The sequence below is a fragment of the Mustela nigripes genome, chromosome 17 (assembly GCF_022355385.1).
Source record: "Mustela nigripes isolate SB6536 chromosome 17, MUSNIG.SB6536, whole genome shotgun sequence".
Classification (NCBI taxonomy): Eukaryota; Metazoa; Chordata; class Mammalia; order Carnivora; family Mustelidae; genus Mustela; species Mustela nigripes.
The window spans coordinates 2,543,052-2,557,662 of NC_081573.1; the positions used below are offsets into that span (position 1 = coordinate 2,543,052).

The 14,611-nt window shown below is 40.4% G+C and overlaps 2 protein-coding genes across 4 annotated transcripts in view; both read right to left on the reverse strand.

Annotated features, from left to right (window-relative positions):
• The window catches only part of LOC132005466 (zinc finger protein 93-like), a 95,324-nt gene extending 86,718 nt beyond the window's left edge, over positions 1–8,606 (reverse strand). For 2 of the 3 annotated variants that reach the window (XM_059382635.1, XM_059382637.1), the window contains exon 1: positions 8,276–8,595. The gene's annotated coding sequence lies outside the window, so the exon portion shown is untranslated. Of the gene's footprint in view, positions 1–8,275 lie in introns of all 3 variants that reach the window. The other variant, XM_059382636.1, reaches the window with a different exon arrangement.
• LOC132005470 (zinc finger protein 665-like) overlaps positions 1,424–14,611 on the reverse strand; it is a 612,263-nt gene continuing 599,075 nt past the window's right edge. Inside the window, 2 exon segments of the mRNA XM_059382641.1 lie at positions 1,424–2,380; positions 2,383–2,668. Of these exon segments, the coding sequence (XP_059238624.1) occupies positions 1,887–2,380; positions 2,383–2,668 (780 nt within the window). The 3' untranslated portion in view covers positions 1,424–1,886.

The following is a 14,611-nucleotide window of genomic DNA, read 5'->3' on the forward strand; positions in this document are numbered from 1 at the left end:
GATGGTAAGAAAAGAATTCTTGAGATGTCTCTGATGCAAAAGGTGATTTTATGAAAGCATGGGGACAGGACTTGGGGGCAGAAAGAGCTGCACTGTGTCATGAGGTGTGGCCCATTATATACTTTTAAGTTGGAGGGAGTTTGGGATAGCATATGTCTCTAAGAAATTTTGGAAGCAAGGTTTCTAGTACCTTGAGGGGAATAGTGGTTGTTGGGGAAAGGTCATTATTACAATCTAAAAAACCCTTCTGATGTCTCTCAGTGGTCCATCTGCTTGGTGTATGATTGCCAACAGGTAGCTGGGGGTGTGGAGAGAAAAAGGAAATTTCCCAAGGAAATGTTGACTGTTAAAGTAGATTTACAGGACCCTGGTCGGGGTTGGGAGTTCAGGTCAGGATTGTCTTTTGCTGCTACCAACCTATTAACATCAAGGCAGTTGAGTCCTTGCAGGAATTCACTCTGCCTGTTTCAAGGGCTTGTCAATAACCTATAGGTATAAGGATATTAGTATTTTTTCTTCTGCCTTTGTGTCCTACATCATGATCATCTCCCTTCCTAATAGAGGTCCTCCATTTTTTTTTTCTCTCTTGATCTTTCTTTATTTTAGAGGTCCTCCATCTAATTGATTATTGAGTGTGTGTATATATATATATATGCATACATATGCATATGCATATATATATACATATACACATATGCATATGTGTATGCATATGAACTGTTTCAGACTAACCCCATTTTCCTCCTGATTCACTGTCCTCATACTCCTTTAAACTCTGAAGGCCTGGCAAAATCCTTGCAGTTGATTTTCGAACATGAGTCTTTCTTCTTTCCAAGTGGATCGTCTCCTGAATAATGCTGTTCTTCTATTCCAATCAAAACTCATGCCCTATGCATTGGCTTTTCAAAGGAATGGTAGCCAGCTTTGGTTTCTGAATAATAAAATTGTCAGATCCTTTAGCACAGTGGTCAAGAAGAACTTCTGTGATGATTTATGGTGCAACTTATTAAGTTTATTGAAGTAGCATTTGGTTGGGACTTCTGTGCATAAAGAGCTACACTTTTTTTAAATATTTGATTTGAGAGAGAGGGGCATTCATGGTGGGGTATAGTGATGGGCAGAGGAAGAGAGAGAAACCAACTCACCACTGGGCAGGGAGCCCAGCAGGGCTATGTGTTGGGGACCTGACATCATGACCTGAGCCAAAGTGAAACCCTTAACTGACTGATCCCTAGACCCCCTAAGAGCTACACTTTTCATGTTTGAAGGAGGTGGATGTATGCTTAGTGCTCAAGGGGGTGGGTTCTTGCAGACAGCAATAGATTATAAATGTTTCCAACAACTTCTTTATATTTTTAAGAACTTTCTTTAAAGATTTTATTTATTTATTTGACAGAGATCACAAGTAGGCAGAGAGGACAAAACAGGCTCCCTGCTGAGCAAAGAGCCTGATGTGGGGCTAGATCCCAGGACCCCAGGATCATGACCCGAGATGAAGGCAGAGGCTTATCCACTGAGCCACCCAAGCCCCCAAAATATTAGTTGGTTTTTTTTAAACATTTTACTTATTTGATGGAGACAGAAACAGTAAGAAAAGGAACACAAACAGGGAGATTGGGAGAGGGAAAAGCCAACTTCCCACTTATCAGGGAGCTCAATGCAGGGCTCATGACCTGAGCCTAAGGCAGACACTTAATTCTGAGCCACCTAGGTGCCCTCTTCTCACATTCTTTACACTGGTAAGCTTTCTTTCTAGTATAAATTTTATGATGTTTAGTTAGGATTGAGTGCCTGTAAAGGCCGTGCAACATTCTTGACATTGGTAAGGTTTCTCTCCAGTATGAATTCTGCTATGTTGAGGAAGGTATGAAGGCCAGTAAAAGGCCTCACCACACTGTTAACATTGGTAAGACTTCTCTCCAGCATGAATTCTGTGATGTCGAGGATGGTGAGGACCACGAAAAAGCTTTGCCACATTCTTGACATTTGTAAGGTTTCTCTCCGGTATGAATTCTGTGATGCTGAGTAAGGATTGAGCTATGTTTGAAGGCCTTGCCTCATTCTTGACATTGGTAAGGTTTCCTTCAAGTATGAATTTTGTAATGCTTAGTAAGCACTGAGTTCTGGTAAAAGTCCTTGCCACATTCTTGACACTGGTAAAGTTTCTCTCCAATATGAATTCGGCAATGATAAGTAAGGGCTAAGCTGTGGTTAAAGGCCCTGTCACATGTTTGACATTGGTAAGGTTTCTCTCCAGTATGAATTCTGTGATGTTCAGTAAGAATTGAGCTCCGGTAAAAGGCCTTGCCACATTCTTGACATTGGTAAGGTTTTTCTCCTGTATGAATTCTGTGATATTCAGTAAGACGGGCTCTGGTAAAAAGTCCTTGCCACATTGTTCACATTGGTAAGGTTTCTCACCAGTATGAATTTTGTGGTGGTGGGTAAGCCCTGTGCTGTGGTTAAAGGCCTTGCCACATTCTTGACACTGGTAAGTTTTCTCTCCAGTACGAATTCTGTGATGTCGAGGAAGGGCTGAATTGTTGTTAAAGGCCTTGCCACATTCTTGACATTGAAAAGGTTTCACTCCAGTATGAATCCTGTGATGTTGAGTAAGATATGAAGACTGGTTAAAGGTCTAACCACATTCTTGACATTGGTAACGTTTCTTTCCAGTATAGATGTGTCTATGTCCATTTATTGATGAATAGTCCTTAAAGGTTTTACCACCTTCTTCACATTTGTGTATTTTTTCCCCAGCATGCTTTTGCTGATGTTGAAATAGTGTTGAGGGGCAGTCAAAGGATTTACCACATTCCTTCAAACTGTAAGTTTCCATTCCCTTAGGAATTATCTTATCTATGTTTAGGCTTGATGACTGACTGAACATGGTTCCTCGTTTATTAGATCTGAATGGGTTTTATCCCTCATGGATTCTCTGATGATCACCAACACTGGAGGACTGGTTAAGAGCTTTCCCACATTCATTATATTTGTAAGAATTATCTCTCAAAGGGAGACTGTTATGTATACTAAGTTTAGAGTTTGGATGAAAGACTTCCCCACATTTATCACATTCATAATTGTTCTCTGCAAACCTAGCTGTGACACATCTATGAACACTGAAACCCTGGTTCAATGTTTTCTCAGATTCAGTGCACTGAGCTATTCTGTTTCCAGTGAAAAGCCTCTGGCAATTGTGTAGGGTCAACTCCTCAGTGCCCCTCTTGTGTGGATCCCACTGAGTACTTTGTTCTTCATTTCTATATCTCTGATGATCAGAAACATCTGGCTGAAAGGTCAGGCCAATCTTATCTTCCAAATGGCTCAAATCATTATTTTCAGCATGGATTAGATAGCTTTTCAGATGTTCCAAATGGTCTATCCACAAATCACTATGATTGAATATTTGATTGGAGCTTGTGCTGACAGAGACACACTGCTCTGCAGCAACAGTTGACTTAAAGAGGGAGGTCTTCCATAGCGGTTTAGATCCTTCAACATTTGGGGCAGTGAGATTCTCATTAAGGGCAATTGCCTTGATTTGAGTGTATCATCCAGGATTTTTTTGATGCCGTCACCATCCCAATAACCATCCCCATCACTGTCCCAGTCTGTACATGAGTATAAAATCTCAACAGCACTATGTCTGTATCTATCTACTGATCCATTCTGGAAATAATCTTCTATGCTTCACTTTAGCATGAAACTCTGGGTGTCATTTGAAGATACAGCTGAAAGATACCAGATAAAAGTAAAACCATTGCACTTACTACATTCAGAAGAACATACAGATGACTTCTAATACAGAAGTATCAAGTGAATCAGACAAAGAAAGATGGCTGAGAAGGAGTCATCAGGACTTCATTTCTCCATGGACACACAACATAGCACACAACATACTGAGCACTGAGTCTAATATATAATCCTGTAGTCAATTTCCTGTAACTCTGACAATCAGGAAAAGGGTCACAGGAGATCAAAATTAGCAGAACGGTGGATATTGAAACAGAAAACTGAAAGGAACCAACAAGAGTACAGTAAAAATAGGAACATATCAACCACAGGAAGAGTTGTTTGGCAGAAAAGATCAACAACACTGACAGCCCATGAACTAAATTAAGAATTATAGAGAAAATACTGACTAAAATGACAAGTGAAGAAGTGAAAGCAGACACAGTATAACTGATTGTAGGAATAAAAGTAAATATGAGGCAACAATGGATAGTCAGTGCCCACAAACTTTTATTAAAAGACAAGTATAAATTTCAAAAATGGTATAATCAATTTAGACTGCATCATTCAGAAAAATAATAAAAAAAAAATCTCAACTGATCTGCAACCATGAAGCTAAATGAAAGAAGAATAAAAGAAAAAACCCAACAAACAAAAACTGTGTGCCAGATGAGTTCACTGGATATTCAAACAGACAATGAAGGAGAAAGGACAGCAAATCTCCTCAAACATTTCCAAGGAGTGACCATCAGAGAAACTATCAGAACACTCTCTCTGTGGCACCAGCATTACCAGCTCATGCAAGCCAGACAGAGACACTACAAACAACAAAGTTTACAAACCCCTGCCTGTGAGGAATATTCACTCAATGTCCATAATAAATAGCAATCTGAATCAAAGCACATTTTCCCTTTTTACAGGATGATAAGTGGGAAACGGTCCAGGAATTAAGGGAGTTCCAACATATAGAAAACCATCACTTCAAGACTCCACATTAACAGAATGAAGTTCAAAAATGACATGATTACATCAGTGATGATGTAATACAAATATCGGGGTATTGGACAACCTGTCATGTTAAAAACACTCAATGTAGAGAGAAAGGGAAACCCCCTCAACCCAATGAACACCACAGATGTATGAAAAGGTGAAATTTAACCTATTCAATAGGGACAGTTTGCAAGCTTCTCCTCTAAGATCAGTGTTAGGATCCATTATCAAAGGAACAAGACTGAGACAAAGTGAAAGTTATGCAAAGCCTTATTCTATGCCAAGCATTAGAAGTTAGACTGACCAGCCAGGGGAATGAGACTGAGACAAAGTGAAAATTATGTGAAGCTTTATTCTATGCCAAGCATTAGAAGTCAGACTGACTGGCCAGGGCTGCCTCCTAAGAGAGCGACCCCCTCCACATCTCACAGGCTGGTTTTATAGGGCATAACCGCAGACCCAAGGTATGTGGCTTCTATTGTTAAGGTGTTTATGGGGCGCCTGGGTGGCTCAGTGGATTAAGCCGCTGCCTTCGGCTCAGGTCATGATCTCAGGGTCCTGGGATCGAGTCCCGCATCGGGCTCTCTGCTCAGCAGGGAGCCTGCTTCCCTCTCTCTCTCTCTCTGGCTGCCTCTCTGTCTACTTGTGATTTCTCTCTGTCAAATAAATAAATCTTTAAAAAATAATAATAATAAAATAAATAAATTTAAAAAAAAAAAAAAAAAAAAGGTGTTTACTCCCAGAACCATACCAGGAACTACGGGGGCATTTATTCCAGGAATGAAGTCCATGGATGTAAACAACAATATGGCTATCTAGGCAATATGGAGTTGCTTGACTAAGCAGGCCCTAATAGTTAAACAGGTTTTAATATTAAATTGGCCCTAACAATCAGCAGGTAATGAAGTGATCCCACCACTGCCTTTGAATATACTTCCGGACACTCTTGTTAGAACAATTATACAATCAAAAATAGAGTAAAGGAATCTAAACTGAAAAAGAAACATTGAAACTATCTCTGTTCATCCATGACATGATTATAGAAATCCCAAAAAATCACCATTTTAATTTTTTTACTGTTTTTGGTCCTTGCGTGTGTTATTCATTTCTGCCAGTTTTTCCCTAATAGGCCTTCCATTTCCCAATTTTTTCATCTTATACAATACAGAGTTAGGAAAATGTTGAAATAAACAACTTAACTTCCATGAAAAGAATTTAAAAAAGAGAGAGACTTAGATGAAACTTAGTAGAGGAATGAAATAAAGAAAAATCTGAAATAAATAAAATAGAGAGCAGAATAACACTAATGGAACACTGAGAGTAATGTCCATTCCAATGAACAAAATAAATAAAACTGGCAATGCTTTAACTCCATAAACCATTACCTAATAACAAATGGGAAAATTTAGGAAAACAAAAACAAACAGAATTCCTCTTTTTTTTTTTAAGATTTTTATTTATTTATTTGAGAGAGAGCATGAGAGGCAAGAAGGTCAGAGGGAGAAGCTGACTCTCCATGGAGTTGGGAGCCTGATGCAGAAATTGATCCCAGGACTCCAGGATCATGACCTGAGCTGAAGTCAGTTGCCTAACCAACTGAGCCACCCAGGTGCCCAAAACCAGAATTCTTAAAAATAGACAAGTTACTAGGACAGATTCCCAAAGAAATGGGAAATCTCCTTAGACCAATAATAAGTGTGAGGGTTGAATTTGGAAGCAATCCTCTCCCAGCACAGAAAAGCCCAAGACCTGGGAATCTTACTACTTTTGATGGAGGCTATGAGTTTCCTTAATAAATACATCATTCTTCTCCCTCCCTTTGTTCAGATTCAGTATTTTCCTTTATTTTGCCTTCTGTATGACAAAGTCATTCTTCTGCTTCTTCCAGCCTCTTTACATCAAGCCTGTTTCTTTTTTTTTTTTTAAGATTTTATTTATTTATCTGACAGAGACCAAGCAGGCAGAAAGGCAGGCAGAGAGAGAGAGAGGAGGAAGCAGGCTCCCTGCCAAGCAGAGAGCCCAATGCGGGACTCGATCCCAGGACCCTGAGATCATGACCTGAGCCGAAGGCAGTGGCTTAACCCACTGAGCCACCCAGGTGCCCTCAAGCCTGTTTCTAATCTTACTTATTGTATTGTTCACCTATGCTTTATTTTTGTTTTTTTTTTAAGATTTTATTTATTTATTTGACATATAGTGATCACAAGTAGGCAGAGAAGCAGGCAGAGAGAGAGGAGGAAGCAGGCTCCCTGCTGAGCAGAGAGCCCAAAGCGGGGTTCGATCCCAGGATCCTGGGATCGTGACCTAAGCCAAAGGCAGAGGCTTTAACCCACTGAGCCACCCAGGCACCCCTGTGTTTGATTTTTAGAAAGATATATATTTGAGGGGGGGATCATAAGAGTTCGGGTGGGAGCTATAAAGAGGGAATCACATGTAGGCATCACACTGAGTGCAGAGGCTAACTTGAGTCTGCATCCCAGGACCCTGAAGTCAAGATCTGAGCAGAAATCAAGAGTCAGTGGATTACCCAAATGAGCCACCCATGCACCCAATTATTTTTTAACTCTTATCTCTGTGGTAAAGTTCTCACTATGTTAAGCAGGACCTGCAACCACAAGAAAACACAAAGCTCTCTGCTAAACATAAATATTTAGACAATTGCACAAACCTGTAGTGTTTGTATTGAGATACCAGTCACATTTATTTCCACTACAGAATTTTGGTTTAAAAAAAAAAAGTATAAAAATCATCAACGTAGGTCATATTGTATACAACATAAAAGAATTTGTGATATTGGTAACAAAGTGGGTGCAGGGGTGGACACAGGAAGAATACTTTTATATGTAATTGACACTATGAGTTTTAAATGGTTTGTTTTACATCTAAGTTGTTTTAAGGCATCTGTAAGGTAACCACAATGAAAATACTCACAGACCACACAAAAGTCAATGAGAGAGGTACCAACTCATCATGGATGTAACACCACAATTAAAGATAAAATACATCTATGGAGAGTCAAGATGGCAAAGGAGAAGCAGACCGAAATTATATCAGGTAGCAGGAGTACAGCCAGATAGTTATCAAAACATTCCAAACCCTATAAACCCAACAAGAGATCAAAGAGCAGGGCAGTAATTCTAGAAACAGAAAATGGAACACTTTCTGAAAGGTAGGACATGCGGAGAAGTGAATCTGAAGGGACAAAAAGATAGACCGTGGGGGGAGGGGCTGGCTCCCAGCAAGCACAGAGCAGGGAGCACAAAATTAGAATTTTGAGAAGTCTGCTCCACTGAGGGATATCACTCCAGTGGCTAAGCGGGGGTGGAGCCCTCATGGGGACAGTGTGGGCTCAGGTCCCTAGGGGTCACAGAAGGCTTGGGGGTGTCTGAGTAGCAGAGCTCACAGGTATTAGAGCAGGGAAGCCAGCTATAGAGACGGAGCCAACGAGTGAGCTCTCAGCTTGGGGTTACCTTAAACTGTGATCCATGGCACAATTTGGACACTGCTCCTCAAACAGGGACACCGCAAGTGGCAGATCTGCAAGACTCACCTTCCTCTGCTGGAAGAGCAGAGTGACAGGAATCTGCTGGGTTTGGAGACTCCAGGCCGGGCTGTGCGCCAGAGACAGAGACACTCGGTCACAGGTAGGGGCAGCTCGGAGTGTAGCTGGAGACCAGGGAGACAGGAGGGACTGATGGCTTTTCTCTGAGGGCGCAATGAGGAGCAGGGCCCCAGCTCTCCACTCCTCCAGCCGGAGACTGGGATGCTGCCATCTTCATTCCCATCCTCCAGAGCTCTACGGAAAGCGTTCAGGGAACAAAAGCTCCTGAGAGCGAACCAGAGCAAATTACTTAGCCCGGCCCCTGGCAAGGGCAAAGTAATTCTGCCTCCAGCAAAGACATTTGAGAGCCACGGCAACAGGCCCCTCCCCCAGAAGATCAGAAAGAAATCCAGCCAAGACTGAGCTCACTGAGCAAGGAGAACAGCGTAATTCCCAGAGGAAGGGAAAGCAAAGCATGGAATTCATGGCTTTCTCCCCATGATTCTTTAGTCTTACAATGTTAATTAACTTTTTTTAATTTTATTTTTTCTTTTTGTAATTTTTAAAACTTTTCTTCCTTCCTCTTTTAAAGTTTTTTTTTAATATTTTATTTATTTATCAGAGAGAGAGAGGGAAAGTGAGCAAGCACAGGCAGACAGAATGGCAGGCAGAGGCAGAGGGAGAAGGAGGCTCCCTGCCGAGCAAGGAGCCCGATGTGAGACTCGATCCCAGAACGCTGGGATCATGACCTGAGCCAAAGGCAGCTGCTTAACCAACTGAGCCACCCAGGCATCCCCCTTTTTTAAAGTTTTTTAACTAGTTTAACTTCACAATACCTTTCTAAAAAAATCTTTTAAAACTTTCATTATAATAGTCATAGTTTATCCTTCATTGTATCTAACATCATTCTTTATGTACATATAGGGGTTTTTTCCTCCTAAAAATTTATGGGATACAACTTTTTCTAATAGATCAAAATATACCCTAAATCTAGCACAGGGCTTTGTTCTAGTGTCCAGCCTGAGCAAATTCTCTCCACTTTCTTTTTCTTTCTTCTTCCAACCAACTTATCTGTTCCATTTTTAGAGGGAAAATTGGACCACTTCCTTACACCACACACAAAAATAGACTAAAAATGGATGAAAGACCTCAATGTGAGAGAGGAATTCATTGAAATCCTTGAGTAGAACACAGGCAGAACCCTCTTTGACCTCAGCTGCAGCAACTTATTCCTAGAAACATTGCCTAAAGCAAGGGGAGCAAGGGCAAAAATGAACTACTGGGACTTTATCAAGATCAAAATCTTTTGCACAGCAAAGGAAACTGTCAAAAAAAAACAAAAGACAACTGACAAAATGGAAGAAGATATTCACAAGAGACATATCGGATAAAGGGCTAGTATCCAAAATCTATAAAGAACTTACCAAACTCAACACCCAAAGAACAAAATGCTCCAATCAAGTAAAGGACAGAGAACATGAACAGACATTTCTGCAAAGAAGACATCCAGATGGCCAACAGACACATGAAAAAGTGCTCCACATCACTTGGTATCAGGGGAATACAAATCAAAACCACAATGAGATACCACCTCACACCAGTCAGAATGGCTAAAATTAACAAGTCAGGAAATGACAGATGCTGGTGAGGATGCAGAGAAAGGGGAACCTTCCTCCACTGATGGTGGGAATGCAAGCTAGTGCAGCCACTCTGGAAAGCAGCGTGGAGGTTCCTCAAAAAGTTGAAAATAGAGCTACCCTATGACCCAGCAATCGCACTACTGGGACAAATTTAGTGATCCGAAGGGGCACATGCACCCGAATATTTATAGCAGCAATGTCCACAATAGCCAAACTATAGAAAGAAATTAGATGTCCATCAACAAATGAATGGATAAAGAATATGTGAGATATATATACAACATGCACACATACACACACACACACACACACACACAAAATGGACTACTATGTAGCCATCAAAAGAAATGAAATCTTGCCATTTGCAACAACGTGGATAGAAGTAGAGGGTATTGTGCTGAGCGAAATAAATCAATCAGTGAAAGACAATTATCATATGATCTCCCTGATATGAGGAATTTGAGAGGCAAAGTGGGGGGTTGGGAAGGGAAAAATGAAACAAGATGGGATGGAAAGGGAGACAAACCACAAGAGATTCTTAATCTCACAAAACAAACTGAAGGTTTCGGTGGGGGGAAGGTTTGGAGAGGGTGGTTGGGTTATGGACATTGCAGAGAGTATGTGCTATGGTGAGTGCTGTGAAGTGTGTAAGTCTGATGATTCACCGACCTGTACCCCTGGGGCAAATATTACATTATATATTAATTTAAAATTTTAAATTAAATATATATTTAAATAAAAATTTATATTTAAAATAAAATTAAATATATTTTTAATTTTTACAAATTTTAAATTTTATTTTAATTTTTAAAGATTTTATTTAAAAATTTTTAAAGTTTTTTAAATATTTTATTTATTTATTTGACAGGCAGAGATCACATGTAGGCAGAGAGGGGCAGAGAGGCTGGCAGAGATAGAGAGGGAAGCAAGCTCCTTGCTGAGCACAGATCCTGATGTGGGGCTCAATCCCAGGACCCTGAGATCATGACCTGAGCTGAAGGCAGAGGCTTAACCCACTGAGCCACCCAGGCGCCCCTAATTTTAATTTTTTAATAATGTATATGTATCTTTTTTATTTCATACCAAAACGTGGTACAGAAGTATAAAATGTTTCAAATTTACTTTGAATTCAAATAGTCTTTTCTCTCATGCAGAGAGAATAAAAGTTGACCCACAAATACATGATGAAATTAATTCTATGTTGATGACAACTCACCTAGACATATTACAGCATTCACTGACCACTAAACAAGGAGACAAAAAGAAGTCACACAGTATATATGTGTGACATACAAACACAAGACAAAGACATACATAATTTACTGACAAAAAGCATAAAGTTCATTCTTTTTTTTTTTTTAAGTTCATTCTTTTTTGAGTTAAACTCACATGCTCTTGAAATGTACTGCGTTGAAAATTCTCTTCCAGTTAACATCACAAAAATAAAACCCAATCCACACATAGCTAATGTTGTGGAATGTACCAGACATAAGAAGCACATTGTTAGGAAATTACCAAACCAGAATAAGACAAAACTTAGCCCAAGAAAATCTAAATAAACACTGATGTATTACATAAATGGAAAAGTTCTATATAACCATAATTTTAAACTGTGTCCATGTACCTATAAAATACCAGCATTTGATTGGTATGTCTTCATGGAGTATAAAATTGTAAAGAACTTTTATTAAAATCAATCATAAAAAGCTGTAAATGAAAATTTTATGAACATGTAAAATACCTGAAAGAAATAAATTATGTTATTAATTTATTCCTCCTCCTACACAGAATGTAAGCCTATAGTCCATTCTTTAAGACAGAGGAAATGAACGTCTTCATTTCTAAATAAATAAACACCATGAAAGTTAGAAAATATGCTGAGAGACAGTGTATACGAAATTAATATTTGGGGTTAAATTCTGATGCATTCTGAGGAAAGTAGAGGAAAAAGCTCATGATTAATTTCCCATGAAGTAACGCTGCAATACTAAACAAAAAGATTTTTCAAACATAAGGGTTTTCTAATGTTATGGAGGCCTTAATTTTAAGTCAGTCAAGCAGGTTCCTTCAGCTCAGATCATGAGTTCAGGGTTCTGGGATCCAGCCCCACACTGGGATCCCTGCTCAGCAGGGAGTCTGCTTCTCCCTCTCCTTTTGCCTTTTCCCTACTCATTCTCTCTCTATCTCTCTCTCTGTCTGTCTGTCTCAAACAAATATAAATGTTAAACAAAATATATGGGAATTTCACTGATTGTCTAACTCCCATGTCATATAAGGACATTTGATGTAAAAAAATCAGAGCTAATCAGAAAGTGAAAACACATATGATGAAGTCACAAGAAGTTCATAGAAGACAGAATTATATAATGATGTGATTATTAAAAAATAAGGTAATAAATGAGACTTTACTAAAGGTTACAAGTTCAAGTTCTAAATGTGTAGTTCCCCAATACCATTTGTTATGTAGGAATTCTAGGAACAAATGGAGACGTTACATTATTTCACCACAGAGGAATGGAACTCACAGAGTGGAAATTAAATTTCTATATTTAATACAAAATAAAAGAAAAAAGAAATTTTGAAGGGAAATAAAGCAGTACATTTTCTCGTTTTAGTGCGGTGCTTTGTTATCTGATGAAGTTACTGAATCTCAACTTTGTAAGATTAAAATTAAGGCCTCCATAACATTAGAAAGCATAAGCCAGAAAACATTAAAAATCTGTCTCCAGTGTTCCGGGAATTTCCCCATCAAACCCTAGTGTGCATACAACTACCCTGACCTACTTGTCCCATGATGAAAACCAGAATTGACAAAGCCATAGCGTACAGGTCCTCAGAAAATAGGGAGATTTCCCCAGGGTTCTCACAGAAATGGAGAAGCTCTTAGATTAGGGGGGCCCTCCACCTCCAATCAGAGTCTCCTGGCCCTCCCTGTGGATGTGATGGACCATCACTAGAGCTGAAGGAGAATCCCTAGAGAATTCAAGAGCTTGATAATGTCAGAGAAAAGATGTCCCTCTGGGAGCCAGTGAGAGAGATAAAACTGGGCATTTCTCCAACTAACCTTCATTCAAGGAGAGCTACTGGAACCACAGCTTACGGTCTACCTTCCTCCTTCAGACTTGGACCTCCCCTCTGTCATCTGCCTCATTCATTCCCACCTACCTGGATGGAAGCCTACAGTCTCCTTTCTCTTTGCATCCCAGAGCTGCTTCTCTTGCTCCAAAATGTTTTGGTTTTTGATCAGGTCTGGCTTTGACAGAAGGAGACCTGTTTATGAGGAAAAAGGAAAGTGACTATTGCTGCCGATTCTAACTTCCCATCAGGCTTGTGTTCAGTAAAGAGAGGACATTTTACAATCCTAGAAGATGGTTTCGCAAAGGCTGTTGCCCAACAGTCCCTTCAGAACACAAAGGAAGCATTTCCAATGTTCACATCCTGACCTCCACTTCCAAGTAGTAGACATGAAAATAAGAAGGGGAAAACTCAGATTAAGATGTGAGCAGTGCCATTCTATGGCAACAAGTGTTTAGAATTGCCACTCAACTACATCAGGGTTGATGTTACTGTTGGGCTGGCAGAAAGGGCTACTTCAGATGGTGAAAGTTCTACCACAAAACCTGAGCTCAGACAGGAGAACAAAGACCCAAGCAGGAATATGAAAACCGTCCTGCCCCGGGATCCTGTGGACCAATGGGACCCAGAAGAGCAGGCAAGATAACCAAATAAGGGAAACTTGCCAAAAGACCCCTAAGCTCCCCTCGAGACCCCTTAAAAGCCCCCTTCTCCCTGCCTTGGGCGCGACTTCCGCCACTCTGCTTTACAGAGTGGCAGAACCTCGCCCAAGGGTGCCCACCTCCTCCCGGCGCAACTTTCCTGGCTCCCCTTCTCCTGAGCCCTGAAACTTCACCGGAGAGTGTTTTTAATAAATATTGCCTTGCACCCACTTTGCCTGGTGTTGTGTTTATCTCTCCAGAAAAACTTTACAGTTACCTTGAAGAAGGAGAAGCCAAGGCTGAAAAGGAAGCATCATGAAGATTTTCCTCTCCATCTACAAACCTCTACTTATTCCCCTCTCTGCCTGGATCTGAATTCCAGTCATTCAAAGAGAAAACTCCCAAGAGATAGTCTTCACAGGAAGGAACAAAACCCTGAGTGGGGTTTGGGAAATCTGGAAGGAGTCTTTCTCATGCAGGAAGCAGAGGTGTCCATAGTTCTCCAACATCACTGAGTTGCCACTGAGTGTGGGTCAGGCGTCCCACTCCTCCTGAGAGAATTCTATGGCCATGTCCCTGAATGTGAGCTGTCCCTACAATAAATATCACAGTCACCAAGTGGCCATTGACACAGTTCATGATGGTACCTAAGACGAAAGAGAAAGTTAGAACCAGACCTGACCTTTCCTTCTTCCTGATATTGATGTGGAGTAAAAGTAAAACCTATGGGGCAGGGGGCTGCCTGCTTGAGAACTTTCACTCCTTTCACTCCCAGAAGTCAACTCTATCAACTACAGAGAGGTGACAGCCCTCCTTGTCCAGTGCAAAGTGTTGGGATGTGGGAGAGGAGCCTATGGTCAAGCAATTCCTGACACATTTTTGATGTGAAATATTGGGGTTCTGGAGTGAATGATGAAGGAACTGTTGAGATACCCATAGTACAAACACTGTGGTCCTAAAGCATGGGGAGAGGAAAGTTGTGAACAGTG